The 25,378-nt window shown below is 33.4% G+C and overlaps 1 protein-coding gene across 3 annotated transcripts in view; it reads left to right on the top strand.

The window, feature by feature from the left end:
- Positions 1-25,378, top strand: part of Septin7 (septin 7) — a 93,752-nt gene that overhangs the window by 36,351 nt on the left and 32,023 nt on the right. For all 3 annotated transcript variants that reach the window (XM_047560316.1, XM_047560314.1, XM_047560315.1), the window contains exon 4: positions 17,733-17,839. In XM_047560316.1, the coding sequence (XP_047416272.1) occupies positions 17,733-17,839 (107 nt within the window). The remainder of the gene's footprint in view (positions 1-17,732; positions 17,840-25,378) is intronic.

The following is a 25,378-nucleotide window of genomic DNA, read 5'->3' on the forward strand; positions in this document are numbered from 1 at the left end:
TGTTTTTGTTTTTTGGTACTGGGGATTGAACCCAGAGATACTTTTTTTCTGAGCTATATCTATACCCAGTCCTTTTTGTTTTTTATTTTGAGACGTGGTTGCTTGGTTGCTGAGGGTCTCGCTAAATTGGTAGGGCTGTTCTTAAACTTGCACCTCATGCCTCAGCTTCCCATGTCACTGAGACAACAGGTCTGCACCATTGTGCCCTGCTGGGGCTTCTGTTCTTGCACTGTGTAGAACTCTCAAGTAAATAGATAATAAATACAAGTTGTACATATCAAGGAATCAAATGCAAAGTATGATTTGTGACTCCTCCTTAAATCTTTTAGTGATAGAAGACTGCACATTATATATTGTATTACGAGTGGAAATAATTACAGTAGTAACATAAAGGGTGAGATCTTCCATAGTGTGCTTATCATAATTCAGAGAATAGATTTTAATTGAATGATCAGTAATTCAGCTTACATACACTGCTCAACAGTAATTGCTAGAAATTCTGGATCAATTCCAATGATATAAAAATGACAATGGTTAATTCTACCCTCAAAGGAATTTCCAGGGAAGAAACACACCAACTAATTGCAATGTAATAAGTGGTATACATGTGTGTGTATGTATATGAAAGTTATTATTTGGATTTAGTGGTAGTATATCTTACTGGTCTGTTAGGATAGATTAGATTTCCTAAAGTAGTGACTTATTATTGTGTTTAAATTTGAAATATGCAATTTATTTTGGAAATTTTAAAAGAACTCCTTATACTCATGTTTTGGTTTATGTTTACCATGAACATCAGTTCTCTGCATTTAAATGACTTTTAAAACTACCTTATAATACCAAGTACAGCAGCTATGATACTTGAATACCATACTTATTTTAATTTTAAACTTTAGTTCTGCTACAGGTGAGTTGTACGGCCTTGGAATAGATCATTCCTTCTTACGGCAAACTTACCTAGTCTTTTCTAGCCAGGCACTGCACTGTGATGCAATAATGACAACAACAACAATAATGATAATGAAAGAATTGTGGTATAGTGTTCCTTCAGCTCCTGTAAGTATGGTATGATGGTGGAGTGAAGACACTTGTGTAACCAGTGTGCTCTTTGTGATCACCCCTACCTCAAAGAGGACTTAATATGATCATGTATGTGAATGTGTATATACTGTATATAGAACATACCTAGTAAGTCTGTAAATTACATGTTAATTTTACACCTAGATCGTTTATTTTTACATTTTAATGACTTAGTTTTAACATCTAAAATTGGGAATGAGAAAAAGAAAGACCAGGGATACATTGTGTTCTTGTATTCAAAATATGATGTTTTTACCTACCTATTTTTTACAGGTAAGGGTTTGTAGGTTATTTTGGAATATGAGCTTTATAGAATGGTAAAATTGGAAAGACTGGGTCATTGTTCAAACAATTCAATACTGCCCCCTTCTGGTTTGAAAGCCACTCCTTAGCACTCTTTTTTCTTAGTGTAGGAAAAACACACACCTTGCTCAAGAAAAAAAGGATACCTTGTTTCCCCTCTTCTGGATAGCCAAGTAAAAACTTTTTTAAAAATTTTTTCCGAGCACCTTTCCTGACTTCCCTTCATCTACGCCCTCATTTTCCCAGTGGCCTTAAGCTGTTCTCTAGCGTCATAGAGCCTTCCAACTCTATTTCCACAACATCTCTACTTTCTCTTAATTCAGATAATTCAAAAGTAGGCCTAATTCCCCCAAACTGAAATTTAGTGAATGCTGATCGCAACTAGAAGTTAGAGGGAAAGTCTTATTTTTTCCAAGATATGAAAGACTAACAATATTCACAAGAATACTCAATTTTTAAGGAGGAATGTTTATTGAATGAACAACTACAACTTGAGGTAATGGAAGAATTTAGAGTAACATTAAAGGAGAAATAGTATCCAAAAAGTTGATTTCAGCACATTTCAGTTTAGCAAAAGAACTTACAGAAACTTGTTATGAAAGGTAGAAGACCCTAGCCTAAATCAGACAATACTTTAACCACAAAGTGATGATAACCATTTTAAAAAATATTTATTTTAAAATAACTAATCATGAAGAAAATTTTCCAAATAGAGGCAGAATTTTCTGATAATATAAGGAATTAAAAATGTAGCTATCCTTGTGAACCAGGCTATATAAAGAGTACTTTTATCTCTGAATATAGTAAGAAAGAGGTTGCAAGTGAGAAGAGCTGTTGGACTTGGCCAGTGGGGTAATTATTGAGTGTCCGGTTGGAATCTTTGCTGCTAGTTGTGTTGCAGATTTGTTTCTTAGATCTTAGGACTGTTGGTCAATTACTGTAACTCAAATGAACTTAATTTAAGATAATTATGGAGCCAACTCATAGAGAACCTGTTTAGCTTGCATTTGAGGAATAGTATGTATATCAGTCTGCATACTGAAGGCTCTCCTAACGGATTTTAAAGACATGATAGTCTTTTAGCAAATTCCAGATCACATAGGTATGGAATGCCTTGAAAATAATCAGTGTCTTAATTATAATCAGTTCTTGATAGATTAAATCTTTATCAGATAAGCATGTTGAAAAGCAAAACAAAAGAATAACACCTTCCTTGATAACACATCTTTATCCATGGGTGGTATCTTTTCTTCATTTTACAGCTAGATCAAAGGAAGGATAAATCTCTACTTTTTAATTTTGCACACCCATACTGAACTCCTCACCATTTGGCTTCCTCTTTTACTTTAAAGTTGCTTTTTACTAAAGGTTAACAGGTCTTTTTCTTGTACATTAGTCACTTTTTCTTTAACCTGTTACATGGGTGGCATTTTTGACCTTTTTTTTTTTTTTTTCTTCTAAGAATTTCTGGTTAACTGATTGTCTTAAGGCCTACTTTACTAGGATCTATTTCCCCTGGCCATTTTATGTTGCTGTAATTTGGCATATTTCCATGTTTTCTTGTTTGCTAGATTGTCTTAAGTTTATCTGTTTTTTGAATCTTTTGGAATGCCTCATCATAATATATCTGAAAGTACTTGCCTGGATATTCTGGGCTTTAGAGGTTCTGGGGTGTGATGTAGTCATTAATTTTGAAGTAACTCCTTAGCTATTTAATGACACTAATATGAATTCTGGTTAAAAAACTGTAGTTTACCCCACACAGTGGTGTATACCTGTAATCCCAGCTACTTGAGAGACTGAGGCTGGATATCAAGTTCAAAGCCAGCCTCAGCAACTTAGTAAGGCCCTAAACAATTTAGTGAGACTCTGTCTCTAAAAATAAAAAATAGAAAGACTGGGGATGTTGCTCAGTGGTTAAGCACCCCTGGGATTAATCCCTGGTGCCAAAAAGAAAAGATACTTATTAAAAAACAAAACTGTAGTTTGATGCTGTCTCATCTTGATCAGTTAAAATTAACACCTGTATTTTAATAATAGGTAACATTTGAGATATTTTTGTTTTTTATGTTAAACACTGCTAATTAATAAAATAAGTATCTTAATTGAGGTCATATACTTGTATTGTGATTTAGTTAGGATTTTAATTGAACAAAACCCAGGAAAAGTGAGAGAAGAAGGAGTATGAGGAACAAGATAGAAAAGGTGTACAAGGTGGTCACCATTTTCACAAGCACCCCCAGGCCTTAATTGCATCATGACCAGACATCTCAAACTCAAAGGTGCTGTTTTTAAACATTCTTTGCTTTCTTTCCCACACTATTGTTGCAAGATGGTAAAAGTGACATCTGACCACAAACACACTAAAAAGTTGAGATGCGTATTGAACTGGCACTCCCATCTTTCAAAGCCTCATTGAAATGTGCTCTCCTTTCCAGGCTTTTGTCATTTCTCTCAGGTTTTTGAAATTCTGGTGCTCTTGGATTCATGGTTTTGATCAAATTCTGCCTTGTATTATTGTTTGTTTACTAACTTAAATTTCCTACCATACTTAAAATTTTTGAGGGCAAGAACTACTTATTTTGCATTACCTATTCATGTGATAAAAATTTAATGACCACTCAAAAAGTGTCAGATATTCTTCTAGTCCCTGAAAATCTTGAGATTAATAAGACATGGCTGCAAACTGAGGGGATGCTAAGTAAAACAAAAATAAACATGTATCTTTGACTTGAGGACTTTTCAGAATATTTAATTCTATAAATCTTTTTTTGCGGGGAGGGGTACTAGGGATTCAACTCAGGGACACTTAAGCACTGAGTCAGATTTCCAGCCCTTTTTAAAATTTTATTTAGAGACAAGGTCTCACTGAGTTACTTAGGGCCTTGCTAAGTTGCTGAGGCTGGCTTTGAAATTGCGATTCTCCTGCCTCAGACTCCTGAGCCTCTGCAATTATAGTCATGTGCCACCAAGCCTGGCTTGTCCTATAAATCGTGGAGGATCCTAAAGGATCCCAGTCCCAAGAACTTGAAAGAACTTGACCTTAACTCTTACAAGCAAATATTGTAGTTTTCTTCAAAATCTCATATATAAACATTTTATGAATGTTTATTCTTAGGCTAGAAATTTAATATTTTGAATATGGTAGAATATACATGGTTTTCATGGACTAGACCTCAAAGATGAGAAAAACAGGTTGTTTTAACCTGCTTCTTAATGTTAAAGTACATGTGTTATATTACAGATTTTAGTTACTGTTATTTCATAAGGTATTTAACATCTTGTAAGTAATATAATATTTTGTTTTAGCCAGGTCAGAAAAAAATTGATCCAGTTATTTCCCCTTAAAGTCTAACAAAACAAGGTAATGATAATGACTTTGTTGCGCAGTATATGTATATAGGGCATATCAAAGTCAAGATAATGTAAAATATTAATTTGAATCAATAAATATATCATCTAGAATTTTAAAAAATATTATTTATAAAGAAATATAAATTGTTAGTTAGATGTTCTATTATATTTTCTTCAATATTTTTAAACCAGATTATATAATTCCAAACTTTATTATTATTAAATGTTTCTAAATAGTGCAGAGTCTAACTTGATTTGTTTTCACAAATTCTTTAAGTAGTGTCTGAGTTGCTAGAAATGATTGATTATAGTTCTGTTATTTTGTGTTAATGACTGCTTTCCCTTTAGTAAAAACAATGGCCAAGAATTGGGTATAGTTGCAAGTCACTTTGAGAGTATTAGAACAAGACTGCTGCTATATTTTGTCTTATAGAATGTTATATCTTATAGGATGTCTGACATTTTGGTATGGAAGTAAATATTACTTTATAAAATATAAGTAGTAATTAATAAGTGAATGTCCAAACTTGAGCATAGCCTCATTGCTTTCAACATTTTTTTATTTATCTTTTAAGACTAGTATCCTTCAGTGTCATGGTGTTCACCTTACTGTTCCACTCTGTTCTCCTGTCTTTATCCCCTTTTGGAGGTTGTCTACTTAGTTCTGAATCTTAGTCTTAATAATTTGTCCTTTTTTTTTTTCTGTGAGAAAAAATGAAAAGTAATCATATACTTTTCATTATATCTATACTCTTTAAATTAATCTAATAGTCAAGTATATATTGTACTGACCTATGGGTCTAATAAATCACTTCTTTGAACAATTCTGTGATGTTGAAGAGATTCCCTTTATCTGCATTTTATTGGTAAGGATGCTGAGACATTGAAATTGTGGTTTGCTCAAGGTCACAAAATAGGTTAAGGTGGAAGGGGGATAAGAGATTTCAAAGAAACTTTAAGCTCTAATGGACTGCTGTGGCCTTTGCCTCTAGACTTTTCAAAGTTATACAACTACTTTCTTAAAACTAGGCATACTTAAAAAAAAATGGTTGCGATAACTTGGAGTATAAAGTATGTGGTACTGGTGGAAGCGTTGAGAAGACTAGAATGCACTTTATTACACCTTTGGGCTATTCTATTAGACTATTTCTATAATATTCTCAGATACTGTATTAACTGGTATACCAAATAAAAGAACTACTTATTTATTACAAAATAGCTCGTGTTCTTAAAGACTTCCCATGTCAGTGTCACATTTGTCAAGTGATTTGAGTAAGGTGACCTTGCTTATAGGAAATAAACTCCATTTTATCAGTTTTATTTGAATGACATTTTGGTAACCTCTACAATATGATAATAGAATCATTAAAACAATATAGTAGCCCGCTAATCTCATTTGTCTGAGCTTGTGTAGTTTTTTTTTTGTTGTTTTTTTTTTTTTCCTTTTTTCTTTTTCTTCTGGTAGTGCTTTAGAAGAAAGATTGAAACAGTGTTATTCTGGCTGAGTATTATTGTGTTGTGAAAAGTTATTTTCCCTCTTACTCAACCTACTAAAAAGTAGGTTCTAATTTGGGTCCAGTTCAGATGTGGGATTTGATGCTTGGATAGGTAGAGAATACTCAATCTGAAGAGATCAAGAGAGATTAAACTTGGGCTTTCTCTCTCCTACCTCTTTTAAATATTGAATTGATTTGACCTTTACTTTTCCCATTTGAAACTCTTTGTTATTGTGCATAAAAGCAGTGGGCTGTTCTCACTATTAAGACTAAGTAGGAGAGGATAAAGAGAACAAGAAGCGTGTTCTTTAGTCTCTTCAGAGTATGGGCAATATAACCTGGTGGTTTAAGAAATGAACTCTGCCATTCAGGTTGAGATAGAGCTTTACTATTTGACAAATATTTGTCTTTAGTCGGTTATTTAACTCAAGAGTTTTTTTTTTTTTTAATTGATCTGTAAAATTGGGAAAGAACCTGACGTAGAGTTTTGAAATTGATTCTATTGTCTATCCTTGAATTATTTTATGTAACTTTTCCTAATGTTGCTAAGTTTTGTTCATCATTCATGATTCATCTTTGTTGTAACCTCTCTACAAACCCTCTCTAATCCCCTCTTTACGAGTTACTTTTCTGTGTTTTCTACCATTCTAAATATACATAAATATAGAGCTCATGGTATTTTACTTGTCTGTCTTACCTGTAAGTCTGTGGCATAAGTTGGAGGTCTATTCTGTTCATACATTTGATTTCGTGACTGATAAAGAGTAGGTGATTAATAAATATGTACTGAATTGTATTTTATGTAAAGCATTTTCTCATTGCTCTCTGAGGTTATTTTGTATTCACAATTGGGCAGTGTTTTCAATTTTCAATGTGATTATACAGCCTTTGTCATGATAAGTAAAAGAAAAATTATTACTAAAAGAATTCCTCATTGGTCTGTGTTGGACCTTATTTGTGAGTTATTGATTGTAATCTTGTGAATTTTGTTCATTATGAGGGTGTTTGAATATCTAGGAGCAAAAATGGCAGGTTATCCAGTTTTTCCATTACTAAGAAGTTAACTTATTATAACTCTTTCTCTGTAAAGCATATTTTGCAATATGCTTATTGATTATCTTGACTATTCATAAAGTGAAGAATACATGTTCCTTTTAGAAAGTTTTGTAAATAGAAAATGTTGATGTAGGGGAAAAGAAAGCTAGGTTCTTAATTCAACCTGGGGTTCCCTTTTACGTCAGCAGTGAAACATCTCCATTTCTTTAAGAAGTTGTAACAGTAGCCTCCATTCCCCATATTTAATCTTCCTTTGTGCAGAGTTGGGTTCTCTCCTGTACTTTAGGCTCTAATTCCTTGCTCAACCACTCCACCAACCTCTCCATGATTTTCTATGGATCTCCCATGCCACATTCACCATATTCCCTTAGATTGAACTCTTTTTCTTCTTTTTGTTTTTTAGCCAGGCATGGTGGCACACACCTGTAATCCCAGTGACTTGGGGGCTGAGGCAGGAGGATAGCAAGTTCAAAACCAGCCTCAGCAACTTAGTAAGACCCTATCTTAAAATAAAAAATAAAAGTGGACTAGGAATTTGGTTCAGTGGTTAAGCACCACTGGGATCAATCCTTGATACCAAAAAAGAAAGGAAAAGAAAAAAAATTTGTTTTTAGAGCAGTTTTAGGTACACAGCAAAATTGGGAAGAAGATAATAGATTTCTCATATATTCATTTCCCTATACATGCATAGCTGTACCCTCCCCTCACCCACTCACAGTGGTACATTTGTTAAATTGTGAACCTACATTGATACATTGTGATCAACCAAAGACATAATTTACCCTAGGACTCATTCTTAGTATTGTATATTTTGTGGATTTATACAAATATAAATGACATTTTCATCATTGTAATCTCATTTAGAGTATTGTCACTGCCCTAAATATCCTCTGCTCTACCTATTGGTCCCTGCATCACAAACCCAAGTAACTATTGATGATTTTATGGTTTCTCTGGTTTTGCCTTTCGTATGTCATAGAATTGGAGTCACACAGTATATATCATTTTCACATTGGCTTTTGAAATTTAGAATATGCATTTCATGTTATTCCATGTTTTTGCAGTGCTGGGGATTCAGTGCAGGGCTTCATGCATGCTAGGCAAGTGCTGTTCCTCTGAGCCACATCCCCAGCACCCTAAAATAGCTCATTTATTTTTGGTGCTGAAGTTTCCCATTGTCTGGATATGCCAATGTTTGTTTATTCATTCACCAATTAAAAGACATCTTGGTTGCTTCCAAGTTTTGGCAATTATAAATGGAACTACAGTAAACATTCACAGGCCGGTTTTTGTGTGGACATAAGCTTTCTACTCTTTGGGTAAATAACAAAGAGCATGATTGCTGAATTGTATGGTAAGAGTATGTTTTATAAGAATCTGCCAAACTGTCTTCTAAAGTAGCTCTGGTATACATTTCCATCAGCAGTAATTGAAAGTCCTATTATTTTACATCCTTCCTAGCATTTGATATTGTCACCTCTAACTTGGGCCATTTTAATAGGCATATGATAGCTTATTGTTTCATTTTATATTTCCCCTAACAACATATGAAGTGGAGCATCTTTTCATATGCTTATTTGCCTAATGTATGTCTTTGGTAAGGTGTCTGTTAAGGTCTTTGATTCATTTTTAAAGCAGGTTATTTTTCTGTTGTTGAGTTTTAAGACATATATTTTGGATAATAGTCTTTTATCAAATGTTTTCTTTTAGGCTGTGTCTTCTCATTCTCTTGACATTGTCTTTAACTGAGTAGAAGTTTTTTTTTTTTTATTTTAATGAAGTCCAGTTTATCAATGATTTCTTTGATAAATTTTGCCTTTGTGTTACATCTAAAAAGTTATTGTGTGCCAGTGCCGTGCTGTATAGTTTAAGGTCTGGTATTATGATGCCTCCTACTTCACTTTTCTTGCTAAGGATTGCTTTGGCTATTCTGGGTCTCTTATTTTTTCAAATGAATTTCATGATTGCTTTTTCTAGTTCTATGAATAATGTCATTATTGCATTAAATTTGTATGCTTTTGGTAGCATGGCCATTTTGACAGTATTAATTTTGCCTATCCAGGAACATGGGAGGTCTTTCCATCTTCTAAGATCTTCTTCAATTTCTCTTTAGTGTTCTGTAGTTTTCATTGCAGAGGTCTTTTACCTCTTTTGTTAGATTGATTCCTGTGTTTTTTTTTTTGTTTTGTTTTGTTTTGAGACTACTGTAAATGGGGTAGTTTTTAAAATTTCTCTTTCAGTGGATTCATTATTGATGTATAGGAACATGTTTGATTTATAGGTATTGATTTTATACCCTACTACTTTGCTGAATTCATTTATTAGTTCTAGAAGTTTCTCTAAGGAACCAAACAACACTTCACAGAAGAAATACAATCAATCAACAAATATATGAAAAAATATTCATCATCTCTAGCAATCAAAACTACTCTAAGATTTCATCTCACTCCAATCAGAATGGCAATTATCAAGAATACAAGCAACAATAAATGTTGGCGAGGATGTGGGAGAAAAGGTACTCTTATACATTGCTGGTGGGAATGCAAAATGGTGCAACCATTATGGAAAGCAGTATGGAAATTCCTCAGAAAACTTGGAATGGAACCACCATTTGACCCAGCTATCCTACTCCTGGGTTTATACCCAAAGGACTTAAAATCAGCATACAATATTGACACAGCCACATCAGTGTTTATAGCAGCTCAACTCAGAATAACTAAATGAAGGAACCAATTTAGGGGTCTTTCAACAGATGAATGGAAAAAGAAAATGTGATACACACACACACACAAACACAAAATATACTATTACTCAGTTTTAAAGAAGGATGAATTATGGCATTTGCTGGTAAATGGATAGATTAGGAGAATATCATGCTAAGTGAAATAAGCCAAACCCAAAAAACCAAAGTCTGAATGTTTTCTTTAATATTCAGATGCTAATTCACAATAAGGGAGCGGGGTACTAGGGAAGAATAGAATTACTTTACATTAGGTAGAGGGGAGTGAAGGGAGGGGAAGATATGGGGGTATGAAGGATATTAGAGTGCAACAGACATTATTACCCCATGTACATATATGACTGCGTGACCAGTGTGATCCTACAATATGTTCAGTCAGAAAAATGAGAATTAGTACTCCATTTGTGTATGATTTTTCAAAATATATAAATACATTCTACTGTCACACATAACTAATTAGAACAAATTTTTAAAAATTATAAAAAAGTTGTTGCTATACTCAAGATCATCCAGGTTTCTTTTTGTTATCTTTTAGGAGTTTTATAGTTTTCATTTTAAACTTAATAGTATGATCCATTTTTGGTTTTTTGGATTTTTATTTATTTATTTTTTGGTACTGGGGAATTGAACTTAGGGATGCTTAGCCACTGAACCACATCCCTAGCCCTTTTTATATTTTTAAAAATTTGAAGGTACACTGCTGGGGATGCAAATTAGTGCAGCCACTCTGGAAAGCAATGTGGAGATTCCTTAGAAAACTTGGAATGGAACCACCATTTGACCCAGCTATCCTACTCCTTGGCCTATACCCAAAGGTCTTAAAATCAGCATACTGCAATGATGCAGCCACATCAGTGTTCATAACTGCTCAAATATCATGCTAAGGGAGATAAACCAATCCCAAAAAACCAAAGACCGAATGATCTCTCTGATAAGCGGATGATGATACATAATGGGGGGTGAGAGGGAGACAAGAATGGAGGAAGGATGGATTGTATAGAGGAAAGAGGGGTGGGGGAAGGGAAAAATAACAGATTGAGACAAACATCATTACCCTGTGTACATGTATGATTACACAAATGGTATGACTCTACTTCATATACAGAGAAATAAGTTTTACCCCATTTGTTTGCAATGAACCAAAATAAATAAATTTTTAAAAATTTTTGAAACAGGGTCTCACTAAATTGCTTAGGACCTCTCTAAGTTGCTGAGGCTTGTCTTGAACTTGCAATCCTCCCGCCTCAGCCTCCTGAGCGACTGGGATTACAGGTGTGTGCCACCACATCCAGCTCTTTTGGGTAAATTATTACAAAGGTTTGAGGTCTGTGTCTAGGTTCATTTTGTTGTGTATGTATACACAGTTGTTCTAGCACCATTTGTTGTAAATATTATTTTTACTCCATTTTATTTTCTTTGCTCCTTTGTGACAGATCAATTGACTATTTATGTGAGTATATTTCTCTTTATTCTGTTCCACTGCTCCATGGTGTGTTCATTTCATTTGTTTATAGGCATATATGTGTGTGTGTGTGTGTGTGTGTGTATAAAATAATGTACATATATGTGTGTATGTGTATATATCACTATTTGCACAATATTATCACTATATGCACAAACATGCATAATTGAAGTCACTCTTATTTTGAACAAAATATTCTCTTAGATTAGAATAAGAAAAACGAATGTTTTTATTTTATTATACTTACTCCTTCAGTACTTTTCCTTTATGTAGATCCAAATTTTTGACCTATATTTTCTTCTAAAGAAAAGAATTTTTGACATTTCTTGTAAGTATTTATTTGCAACAAATTTCTTCAGTTTTTGTCTTGAGAAAGTCTATTTCTCCTTCACTTTTTTCCTTTTTTTGAATCTAGGGACACTCTACCAATGGACTACATCCCCGGCTTTTTTAATTTTTATTTTGAGACAGGGTCTCACTAAGTTGCCCAGGCTGGGCTTGAACTTGTGATCCTTAATGCCTCAGAGGCATGCACCACCCACCTGACTTCACTTTTGAAGGATAATTTCATAGTGTACAGAATTCTAGGTTAGTTAGTTCTTTGTCTTTCTTCTCCTTTCTCCCTTTCCTTCTCCCTCTCTCTCTCAACACCTTATAATTTTTTTACTCCATTCTCTTACATGGTTTCTGAGAAGTCAGATGTAATTCTTTTTTTGTGCGTGTTATTCTTTAGATAAGTAGTTCCCCCATCCCTGTATTTTTAGTTTTTTTAATTTTCTTTTTAAAAATGATATGCCTTGTTTTAGTCCTTTTGTCATTTATTCTGCTTGGTGTCCCTGAGCTTTCTGCATCTGTGGTTTGGTGTCTGACATATATTTTGGAGATATTCTCAGTGATTATTCCAAATATTTTGTTCCCCTCTTTCTTATATTCTCACTATTAATATTTGTACCTTTTTTATGTCAGTCTGAATAATTTTTTTCATATATAAATAGCTCTTTTGCCCATTTTAAAAATTTCTTTGGTTTTCAGTTTTAGAGGTTTCTGTGGAGATATCCTCAAATTCAAAGATTTATTTTCTCATCTCTGTCTAGTTTACTAAACATTCTTCATTTCTGTTGAAATGTTTTTGATTGCTGGCATTTCTGCTGGCATTTCTTTGTGGCCTTTCTTAGAATTTCCATCTCTGCTATATTACCCATCTGAATATGTAATAAAACAATGTATTATGAAACATAATCAAATTTGATATGGAGGAGGTAAGAAATAGTATAGTAGATGAACATTTTGATTCCGAGACATTTGTTTTTAGATATGTTGTTGGGGAATATGTGTATCTTAGAATTGTAGTAATTGAGTTGTTTTTCTATGAATCTATCATTAATGGTTTACTTTGCCCAAATCAACTTAGAAATAAATAACTTCAAGCATAAATGTGGAGATATTAGAGAAATACCATTTCTACATGAGCACTCTTAAATGGGGTTATGCAATTATCTTTTGCTTGACCAAATGATAACCCTGTGTTATTTGAAGTTTTACTTTGATAGAGATCACCCAGTTAGTGTAGTCATTGTTCATATTGTAAATATGTCTTAAACATTTGAAATATAGAGAATAAGTTGGTAAAATCTAAAGTTAATCGTTACCCTTAAAAATGCGGTTTTTCCACATATAAACTCATACTCGTTTTTAAAAAAACTTCCATAAAACTGTTGAAATAGCTTTTTGATTTTTGAACAAGATAGCTTGTCTCTTGTTTATATGTCCAACCTTAAAGGATACCACATGTGAATTGATTTGGAAGCTTTGGTCCATAATTTCAGTATAAGTAATCCAAGCACTGATAGACATTAATTTAGATATTTGTGTCATCTTCAGTTTCTTTCTTGTTTCACAGTTTTATTGTAGAAGTCTTTATCTCTGGGTAAATTTATTCCTAAGTTTTACCCTTTTGTTAGCTATTATTAAAAGTACCCCCCTCCCCCACTTGATTTCTCTTTTGGGTGATTCATTGTTAGTACTTAGAAATACTTCATCTTTTTAGGTAAAGGCTTCGGGTTTTCTAAATATAAAATCATGTCATCCACAAACAGGCAATAGAAATGATGAGAGTGGGCATCATGTCTTAAGTTCTTAGAGGATGTTTTAAACATTTTGCAGTTGAGTGTGATATTAGCTTTGGGATTGTCATTCTTTCTCTTTAATTCCTTGGAAGAGTTTGAGGAGAATTGATTTTTAATTCTTTAAATTTGGATAGACTTCACCAGTGAAGCCATTTGGTCCAGGACTTTTCTTTATTGGAAGGTTTTTGGTTACTCCTTTAATCTTCCTCCTGTAATTATAAATTTTTTTTTTTTTTTTTTTTTTTTGGTGGGGGGATACCAGGGTTTGAACTCCAAGGAACTTTTACCACTGAGCCACATCCGCAGCCTATTTTTTTTTTTTTTTTTTTCCTTATTCTGAGACAGGGTCTTGCTAACTTGTCAGGACCTCACTAAGTTGCTGAGGCTGACTGAATTTGTGGTCCTTCCTCAGCCTCCTCAACTGCTGAGATTACAGGTGTGTACCACTGTGCCTGGCTTATTATAAATCTTTTCTTTTTCATGAGTCAGGCTTCATGGGTTATATGTTGCTGGGAATTTGTCACTTAGGTTCCCAGTTTGTTGGCATACAGTTGTTCACAGTACTCTATATTAACCTTCCTATTAATGCAAAATTAGGAGCACTAGCCCTACTTTAATTTTTAATTTTGATAATTTGAATCTTTTTCTACTCTTTATCTAGTTGATACTTTTGGATAACTTCTAATTTTTATTAATTTTTTTCCTTTGGTTTTTTTCATCTGTGTCTGCACTAATCTTTTTTTTTTTTAATTTCCCTCTTTTTGATGTTTTTGGGTTTAATTTGCTGTTCTTTTTCTAGTTCCTTGTGGTGTAAAGATAGATTCTTGAATAAGATCGTTTATTTTAATATAATCATTTACCACTATAAGTTTGGGTATGTGTGTATTTTCATTTTCATTTTTCTCATTATGTGTTCTAATTTCTCTTATGATTTCTTCTTTGACCCATTTATTATTTAAGAATGTGTTGGTTAATTTTCAGATATGTATACATTTTCTAGTTTTCATTCTGTTTTTGATTTTTAGTTTCATTTCGTAATGAAATAAAGTAAATTTGATTTTAGTCTTTGGTTTTTGGTTTTAGGTACTGGGGACTGAGCCCAGAGACACTTTACCTTGGCCCTTTTTTTCATTTTTAAATTTTGAGATAGGGTCTTGCAGAGATACTGAGGCTGGCTTTGAACTTGCAACCCTTCTGCCTGAGCCTCCCATGTCACAGGTTTACAGGCATATGCCACTGCTCCCTGCTCTTTTTGGATTTATTAAGACTTGTTTTAATCATTCCTGAAAAACATTCTTTGTGCACTTGAGAAAATTTTGTATTCTGTTGTTGGATTCAGTATTTTATCTATGTCTGTTATACCCAATTGGCTTGTGATATTTAAGTCCTTTGTTTTCTTAATTGTCTTCTGTCTGGTTGTTCTGTTCATTATTGAAATCAGAGTATAGAAGTCTCTATTATTATAAAACTGTCTGTGTTTAGTTCCATCAGGGTTGGCATCACATATTTTGAAGTTGGTGTTTGGTGTATGTAGATTTAGAATTTTGTCTTCTTGAATTGATACTTTTATTTATCAACATACATAAAGTCCTTTGACTATCACAACAGTTTTTGAGTTAAGTCTATTTTGTCTGATGGTAGCCTTGTCTTTAACTCTTTTGGTTACTGTTTGCTTGGAATATCTTTTTCACCCTCTACTTTCGACCCATTTGTGTCCTTAGATCTGAAGTGAGTCTGATAGATAGTATGTACTTGGATATCTTATAGCAGTTTTGTCCCTCATTTCCTCCATTACTGTGCTAGGCAGTCCTCTCCTGATTGACTGGGCATGACTGGGCATGCTCTGAGGCTAAGGATCAGCTCAAGGTGAAAACTAAAGTTCTTAGGACTTTTCTGAACATGAATTTTGCCTAAACCTGTGTGTGTCTTTTTAAATGGATCCTGTATACATGCCTGCTTTTGAATGTCATAATTTCCGAAAGACTCACCATTTCTTCTGTGTCTCTAGATGGTCTGTTGTAGCTCTTTACCATAGGCTGTGATCCTAGGCGGCAGACTTGTGGTCTCCTTGCCATTTTCATAAATGGTGCATATCACTTCTTCCACCTGAGATCCAAATTAGGCAAGACAGGGACCAGTCCTTGTAGACCTAAAATAGATTAAAATGTTAGAACAAAGGTCCGCTCTCTTTCCTTCTCTTTGAAGAGAAGAAATTCGTAACTAGGCTTTTGTGACCCAGACGAACCCATGGAACGAATGGAACAAGAACGCAGAAAAATGCCAGGCTATCTTTACCTATAACTTTTCTCAACTGGGCATTGTTATTGTTCCTATAGGTCTTTCACTGTTTTCTACCACTCTTGTAAGGTCAGTTCAACTGATTTTTTTTTTTTTTTTTTTTAATGTTTCTCTGAGGGATAAGAACTTGGAGCTTCTTTATTTGCCATTTTGCTGTTACCCTTGAATGTTTTCTAATTTTACAAAAATAATATAATATTATTGAAGGAAATTTAGAACACTTGAAATGTAGAAAGCTTAAAATAACTTCCTCTTCCCCCACACACTTCTACCACACCAGAGTAGCCACTCTTTACATTTAAATATATTGCCTTTACGACTTTTTTCTTCATCTATACTTTCCCTTTGTTCTGCTTTCTCAGTATTAATTTTTTAATACAGTGCTTTTATTATAACTTCCCAAAATATTTTTATAAGTACTAAAAATTGTTTGCATTTCTAAATATTTTAGATATTTTTTATTTTTGATTATCATCAAATACTTAGATTTTATTTTAGTCTTCTTTATTCAAGTCAAGAAAGAAGCACACATGGATAACCTATGAATTTTCCTGTGACTTAGACATTTTTACATTTAGGAAAAAGTAGCATCTCCCTCAGTCATAGGAGAGCAGGCCTAGACCACCTAAAAAGTGTGTATGTGTGAGAGAGAGAGAGAGAGAGAGAGAGAGAGACAGGGAATTGAGCCCAGAGGTCCTCTACTATTCAGCCACACCCCCAAACTATTTTTTTAGTTTTAGAAGAAGGTTGTGCTAAGTTCCAAAACTGGCCTCAAACTTGTGATCCTCCTGCCACGGAATTACAGGTGTGTACCACTGCACTCAGCAGGATCTTACCTTTTTTGAGAGCTAATATAAAAAGAATTCAGCCTATACATATAAATATTGTTTAGCCCCAAATTATTATAAATGAATTACTAACAAGAAACACTTTAACCCTGTATTACATTATCGTATTATGGTTTACAGTTTATTTTCAGATTACATGATGTATGTTTTGTAGTTATATTTTGGGTAAAGATGGACTTTGTGCTTGGTGCTGTTTATTAGACTAGACATGGAAGGTCAAATAAAAGTATGTGGTCAAATTAGAAATCATGCCCTCTTTTCTATTGCTTCTGTTTCCTACCTCAGACAAAAGTGCTGTAAAGAGTAATTACCTAAGTTTTTTGGATTCTAGCTCATGGAGGAGAGATATTCTTATACTTAAGTTGATTAGTATATGGGTAGATAAATTAGAAAATATTTTTTGTCATTTTAAGTTTTATACTGAGGTGCATTGTGATTAATTTTTCTTTGTATCAGCAATTTTCTGCTTTCAGAGCTACATTATTTCTTTGGGTATTCATTATTTTCTGTAATAAAGATTTATATTTTCTATTTTATTTCACTGAAACAGCAATATATAATCCAACTAGGATTTTTTTAATAATGGTCGATTTTGGTCCCTAGGAGTACATTACTGCTTAAATTTCTGTCATAGTATTTTGATACATTACTTTTTAATACAAATTATTTTTGTTCTATTGGTACATTATAATTATACATAATTGTGGGATTTGCTATGCCATATATGTACAATACAGTAAAAGACAAATGGTGAAATCACAAAACAGTTATAAAAGAAAATAGTAATCTCATTTGATCAATAACAAACTGAGGACGAAAAACTTATTCTAATAGGTAGGCTTTGTAATATATTTTCTAATGTTATTTGTTTTTTTTCCATCAAGAACTACTTGCATGAAACAAGTTTGATTGTAGTATTCATTGAATAAAGTGGTTGAGTTTGACAGACTTCTCCCCTGTTTCTTTTAGGTGAATCTGGACTGGGAAAATCAACATTAATCAACTCATTATTCCTCACAGATTTGTATTCTCCAGAGTATCCAGGTCCTTCCCATAGAATAAAAAAGACTGTTCAGGTATTTATGTTGTTATTATTAATTAATGATAAGCTGGAATATTGTTAACACAAGAGAGAACTCATGCTGTACCTTTTATTTGCCTAGAGGTAGGATGCAAATTTCACCTTAGTATACAGTGATAAACATGACTCTCATAAAATTAAAAACAAAATCTCTATAAAGTACAGCTAATCTAAGGAATTGTCTTGATTGGGACCTTCCAGAATTGTCCTGAGGACTCGTAGAGATGACACCATGACTCTCAGTAAATGATAACCTTAGAATTGTTCTATCTAGTATGGAAGCCCCTTATCACATGGGACTAGGTTTAAATCAATTAAAATTAAATAAAATTTAAAATGTAGTTTCTCAACTGAAACAGACACATTTGAAGTGCTCAATAGCTACATACACATGGCTGCCATTTGGGGCAGCACATATATAGAGTATTTCCACCATTGCAGGAAGTTCTGTTGGACAGTGTAAAGAAAACATGATTTAAAGGAAAGTATTTAAATAACAGTACTGTACTGAATTTAAAGGACCATATTATAATAATTCCATATGATTTAAAGAAAAGTATTTAAATATCAATTCTATACTGAATTTAAGGGACTATATGATAATAATTCCATATGATAGTTGAATGGCAATAGCAATTATTATGTAAGATTCCCAAGCTATGTGTGGTTTAATTTAGTGATTGTCAGTATTATATGTGTCCAGATAACCTACTTAAATTAGTTCCTATTCTAGAAGGTCTTAAGTAGAATTGAGTTTCTGCATTTCTAACAGGATTTCAGGTGATGCTGGTAGTGCTGGGTGGTGGATCATACTTGATATTATTTAGCAAAGCAGAGAGTCTAGGATCTAGATTTCTGTTTTTCAGCACAGTAGCCTCTTGACCTTTTGAAATGAGAGAGTTCAAATTGAAATGTTCTGCAAGTATAAAAATACTCCCTGGTTTTGAACACTTGTAAAATACCTCATTGATAATTTTTGTATTGATTATTTGGTTCATTGATAATATTTTGGAAACATTGGGTTCAACACATTTATTTGTTTCTTATTTTAACGTAGCCACTAAAAATTTAAAATTATTTGGCTCACATTGTATTTTTATTTGGTAATATTGTTTAACCTGTTAAAAAAATTGTTGGTGAACTGATACAGAACATGATCAGGAGAGGAAGGAAGTGAACAGTTTCTGAAGCAGGCTTTTGAGGCTGTAAGACTTAGAACTGGGTTTGGAAAAGTTGTAGTGATTATTTCATTGTCCAAATGGAAAGACAGTCTTCATAATGTGGACAAAAACTCACATATTTTAAACTATGATGCAGTTTAGTAATTAGAGCCCTAGGAAGTAATTTTCCTTTATTAAGTTTTCTCTATGTCTCAGGTTTTTTTGTTTTTGTTTTTGTTTTTCTTTTGGTAACCTTTATAGCCTTTATAGTGCTTGATTTGAAATTACCTGCATTAATGTTCTCTAAAAGTTTGATCCCACATGGCTTATTTTGTGATCAATATTGGAAATTTTAATCCTAAGCAAGAAGATGAACTTAACTTTCTTAATTTTGGTATTTAAATTCAAGATCAGCAAACTTTGAGTTCTTGTTATTGTTCTAACCTCTGCATATCTTAATAGTAAAACTTAACATTTAGTTATTATTATTTTCCAGAAGCTATTCAAAGCACTTTAGATGCATTAATTTATTTGATTCTTAACAAAATTTTTTTGTAGTAGGTAGTAGTGTTATCCTCAGCTTACAAATGAAGAAATTGAGGTACAGAGGTGGTGATATGCCTGAGATCATGTAGTTAGTGAGTGGCAGAGATACAATTCAAATCCAAATAGTCAGGTGCAGTCTATATTCTGTCAAACTGTATGTAGTATGTATCTAAACCATAGATACTTAATGAATGTTAGCTGAATGGGTTAACCAGTTCTTAATAAGTAGAATAATTTTTCATTACTATTTCTCCTCCCTATGGGTATTGTTTAATCTTATAAATTACCACTTATGTTGTTTTGGTTTATTTGGGATTTTCCTTTTAAATTTTGACATAGTGACATAGTTTTCCCAACAAGGCAGTTAAGACTTTGCTCAAAGGCAAAAGGATTTGATCAGCGAAGTCATCTCTTCATCATAGATACATTATTCATATAGGTAATTAAAAGAACATAAAGCCAGGCATGGTGGTGTACCTCTGTAATCCCAGCTGCTAGGGAGACTAAGGCGGGAGGATCACAAGTTCTAAAATAGGTGGGACCTTTTTTTTAATCTCAATTGGTACACATGAGGTTAAGTGTTATTTTTAAGGTTTGAATTTGCAAGCTGGACTTAGGGGGAGGTATTGACTTCCCTTTAGGTACTAGATGTGAAATTTTAGTAAGTTGCTGGGTAGATGATGGAAATTATTGAACTCATGAAAGCTTTGAACTTTATATGCTTTATATTCCTTTTTTAAAAGTAAAAGCAATAAAAGTATCTTTCAAAGCTCTGTTGATTAACCTATGCAGTAACCTTTGCTGGTATCTGAGCATGTATTATCTCAAGATAGCACATAGAAATCTAGTTTGATGTGTACAACAAAATATTTATTCAAATAATGAAATATTGCTTGTAATATAATCATAAGTGTGCTTATTCTATCATGGCCCACATATTGCCAGAAGTCTATTAAATGGGGTACATATGAAATTGTCATCACAGATTCTCTACATTGTGTGATTATGAATATGTTTTTCCTTTTTATCTTACTCAGTTTTATAGTGGGCATTCTTTTTTAATTGGAAAATATTGCCTTTTAGGGATACAAATTTTAAGCATAGAGTTTTATGAATTTTCATATATGTATACATATTAAGATACATTTGTAGCATCCCAGAAGGTTTCCATGAGTTTCCCTTTCAGTATTGTACTCCCCAAGATAGATACTTTGCTAACTTCTGTCTCCATAGATTAATTTTGACTGTTTTGAACTCATGTAGACTCTTGGAGCTGGTTTCTTTACCAAAGATTATGTCTGTGTTATTTATTTATGTTGGTTATAGTTGTAAGGTTTTTTTCATTATTCTATAAAAATTTTTTTGTAGGAATATATCACAGCATATCTCTTCTTATTTATTTTTATTTTATTTCATTTTAATTTTTTGTGGTCCAGGAGATTAAACCCAGGTGCCTTCTACCACTGAGCTAAATCCCCAGGCTGTTTGTTTGCTTGTTTGTTTGTTAATTTAAATTTTTTGAGACTAGGTCTTACTAAAGTGCTCAAGCTGACCTGTAATTTGTAATCCTACTGTTTGGCCTCACAAGTTGCTGGGATTAGAGGTGTGTACCACTGCACATGACTTTTCTTCTGTTTTAGATAGGCATGTGCATTTTCAGGTTTTTACCAATGGGAACATTCTTGTTTATGTCTTTGGTGAACATAGCACATGCATATGCATAACAATATAAAGGTGTTTCATTGTGTCAATATGTTTCTTTCATTGTTAATGAGATTGAACCAGCATATCTATTCATTAACTGCTTGGGTTTCATTGAATTGCTCTGGTTGTTTTAATATTTGCTATCTTTTTCTTACTGATTTATAGGAATTTCTTATCTAAATAGTAATTGCTTACATTTTGGGCATTGTGTGTATCTTCTCCCAGCCTAACTACTGTTCTAGAAGATGTGACATGCTTGAAAAATATATCATCTAAACTCAGTTTGCTTTCCTTTAAGAAACTCTCCAAAATGTCCTCTTCTATTGTGAATATATTTCTGACTTCCCTGTCTTGAGGACAAAGGAGTATTGGGGGTTGAAATATCCCTAGCAAAAGTTTAAGGAAGAGGTTTGTTTACCACTGTCATATCTTCCTTCTTTATCAGAAATATGACCTATGATATCTGAGAATCAGAATGATCCTGACTAGAATCCTAGAGAAGTGTCCTTTCCAAAGTGAATCCTGGAGGTATTCCTTTCTATAATGGGAGCAAGTTGAAGACCAGCTATACTCTTAAGCATGACATATACTAGACTGGAATCATTCAGAAGACCTAGGAAATAGAACGTAATTATCTTTTACAGTTGACTGTCTCTTTATCAGCCTAGTAGTTTAGCAGATAATCTGCCCTTGGAAGCCAATAAATTCTTTCAGCAGGGAAGCATGATCACTAGAAATATTAGACCAATAAAAACATACAATCTTGAGTTTCAGAAGGCAAATATTTTCAATTTTCCTGACCTGATACTTTCTGGAACTTCCATCTCTCAAAAACAAAACAAAAAACAAGAAAAAAAAAATCCTCTCCTGCAATGTGCCCGAACAGGGAATGAAATTTTCATGAAGACCATGATCTCATATTCACCTCTCTGAGGATTATCTATTTATAAGAGACTTGTATCTTAAGAGAAATTTGTTCACGTTCATAGTCTTGGAAGACGGTCAAGTATTACACTGAACAGAGAGCTAATTCTGAGACTCCTGTTTTATCAGTAGTTCTATTTTAACTATTAATTATGAAGCTCTCTGAGATTAATTCATAACCTCCCATCTTGAACCTAAGGCCCCTGAGATGTGCATTTCCAGATGTGAGCTGACATCTCAAAACACCAGTGTGCATCACATTCACCTGGAAGGCTTATTAAACAGATTCCTGATTCCTTCCCCAAAGTTTACTATATAGTAAGTTGAAGGCAACTTCCCCCAAATTTACATTTATTAATTTGCTACTGCTAGCCTAGGTACCACACTTTGAGAATCCTTGTTATGTAGTATTCCCGGCCTACTGCAAACTGGTTTTGTCCTATGTGGGAAAGGATAAGAGGGAAGTGTTTTTTCTTACTTCTTTCGGAATATTTCAAATTGGATGAAAAAGTGCCATGTTCCTTATTTGGGTTTATATATTTTTTTCCAGTAGATGATTAAAATGAAGTGATAGAAAAAAATCGGTCAACTGAGCACCACTTTGTATTCTAATCTCTTATCTAGATCCCTAGATTGACAAAATGTTTAAGAAAAACATCACATATATTGTATGTGTGATAAAAAAATTTTATCTCACAACTTTGTTGTATTTGAAAATCATATCTTAATTTAGTGAAAGAATTGTCAACTGTCTTTTTTTGGGAAAAACTTTTGTTCAAGATTAAGTCTATTTTAATCTTCCCTTAATGCATTCTACCAAGAGAATTAATGGGGCTAGGAATATAGCTCAGTGATAAAGTGCTTGTCTAGCATGTGCAAGGCCCTAGGTTCAATTTCCAGCACCACCAAAAAATTAAAAAAAAAAAAAAATTGTTTTGTGAAACTACAGTGTTAAGGTTATTTATTGAGTTCTTAGTTGGCAACTTTATGTTGGTCCACTTTAAAACCTTTTATTGGTCTATGAAGTCCTGTAATCATTACTTTAGATTAAGTTGGTACAAAATTTGTGGAGGTGAGAAAAGGTAAAAGCAGTGTATTCTAGTCGTAGAAAAACATGCTTTATAGTTACTTTGAAAAATTTACAGAACCCAGTCAGGAAACTCTCCTGTAGTTATAAGCCCAGTTTAATTTTTTGAACCAATCAAGACATTTGAATGCTTTCATCTCAGGCTTTATGGTTACATTAATGATGGACACAGTTCCTAAAGTTCTCAATTAAAAAACAGATAATCAATTATGATTTAGTGGGAATGGATGCTACTGTCACGTACTAAAGAGATGACCTTGGCAAGGTGGATATTAGTGAAGTGGGAAAGGAATGGAGAAAATGAGGCACTGGATTGAAAAGTGTGTGGTAAGTGAAGTGGTGAAGATAAGTAGAAAAGGATAAAAGGGAATAACTGGAAGTATGTGCAAAGGTTTGAGAGAGTGGTTTGGTTATTTCCAAAAGACTCAAGAATAGTTATGTTCAGTATCTGAGAGATGAGATGTTGAATATGTATGGGAAATAGTGTAAATAGTCATCAAGATGATTCCAAAATGGGAAATTATCAGATCCCCAGCAGACTGAGAAATTAGCTTTATGAAAAAACAAATCTCTCACTGAACTGTAGGGAGGGTTCAGTGCTGATTCAAACAGATTTGGAATTCTCTGTCTTTAAAAGGGGGTGAGGTATTTTGACCAGCATAATTGGCAGACATGGTAGAGGACTTTGGGAAGGCCATATTGGAAAATGAGAGACATGAGACTAAGAAACATATAAAAGGACTATTAGATGGCAGAGATAGTCCCATTGAGGTTGACAGTCATGAATTTTATGGTACGGGAACAGAAGGGTGAGTAGATAAACTAATCCAGACAGGGATCTGAACTGGAAGGGAAAGAAAGGTTCTGGAAAGTTGAGGTTGCTAATAGAAAATGAAAGTGATGTGATTTGAGGTCTCAGAGTAAGGAGACAGAAACAGTGGGTAGTGGTTGAGAGTAGAAGGCAGAATTAGAATCTTTGGATCAACTTTCTTTTGTATAAATTAAAATAGTTGTGGGTCTTGATGAGAAAGAAGTAGTAGGTATAACTATTATACTGAGTCATTTCTACTTTTTTATGGTATTTGAAGAAGCATTTAAGATAATATTTGTCTTTTGAGCTATTAAATAATCATTCCTGTATTTGATCTCAGTGAAATACATTGACTGTTCAAGTCTTTTCTGAACTTTGGTCGTAATGCCATTTACTGAGCAGGCAAGAAGTGAGCTCCTGGCAAAATTTTAAACTTCTCACTAAGATTTTATGCATTTAATTAAATAACAATTTTAATTTATTCTAATAATGGTTTATAAACATTAGAAAGTTTTAGTGTACTTAGCAGTCTTTTGGTTATGAAATGGTATAATAAACGTTGAAAGTATGTTTTCCTCTCTTTGATTAAAAACTAAACAGTATTAGAAAAAGGGGAGAACCTTAGATTTCTGGAACCTAGGAAGCCAGAAGAAATCTCAGTAACTTAATATATAATGGACTTTAGTTTTATTTACTCTTTAGGGAGAAACCATTGAAAATGTCCTTGCTTCATTCCTTTGGTATTAAATTATGCATTTAATCTTAGAATTCTGAGTGATGCCATAAAATATGCTTATGTGACTGACCTGCTTAAAGAAAGTGCATGGGAAAGTGGCCATTTGGAATAGATTTGTTAAGAAAAGTTTGAAATTCCTGGACTTGAACTAATTTGTTTTCCATGGATCCCATGAGGATACTTGAAAAACCAGATGATAGGATACAGTTGGTTCCTGTGAATGGCACTTGTTTACAGTTTAGTTTTTTGGACTTCTTCCATATGTTGCTGACTTTGTATTTGACCATGTATGGATACACAGAATTTGATAGGCCAAAGAAGAAAAGAACCTTTATAAACACACTCTTTAAAGAACATACAGTATTCATTTTTCTTATCAAGTCGATAAATAATTAGGTTGAACTGATTTCTTTCTTTCCTCTTTTTTTTTTTTTTTTTTTTTGTGGCGGGGGTGGTCGGGGTGGGCTGTGTTGGAGATCAACCCCATGGTCTCATGCATGCTAAGCAAGTGCTTTTCCACTGCTCTCCATCCCTAGTCCCTGTTTTGTTTTTGTTTGAAAGTAAGA

This window comes from Sciurus carolinensis, chromosome 8, assembly GCF_902686445.1.
Source record: "Sciurus carolinensis chromosome 8, mSciCar1.2, whole genome shotgun sequence".
Lineage (NCBI taxonomy): Eukaryota > Metazoa > Chordata > Mammalia > Rodentia > Sciuridae > Sciurus > Sciurus carolinensis.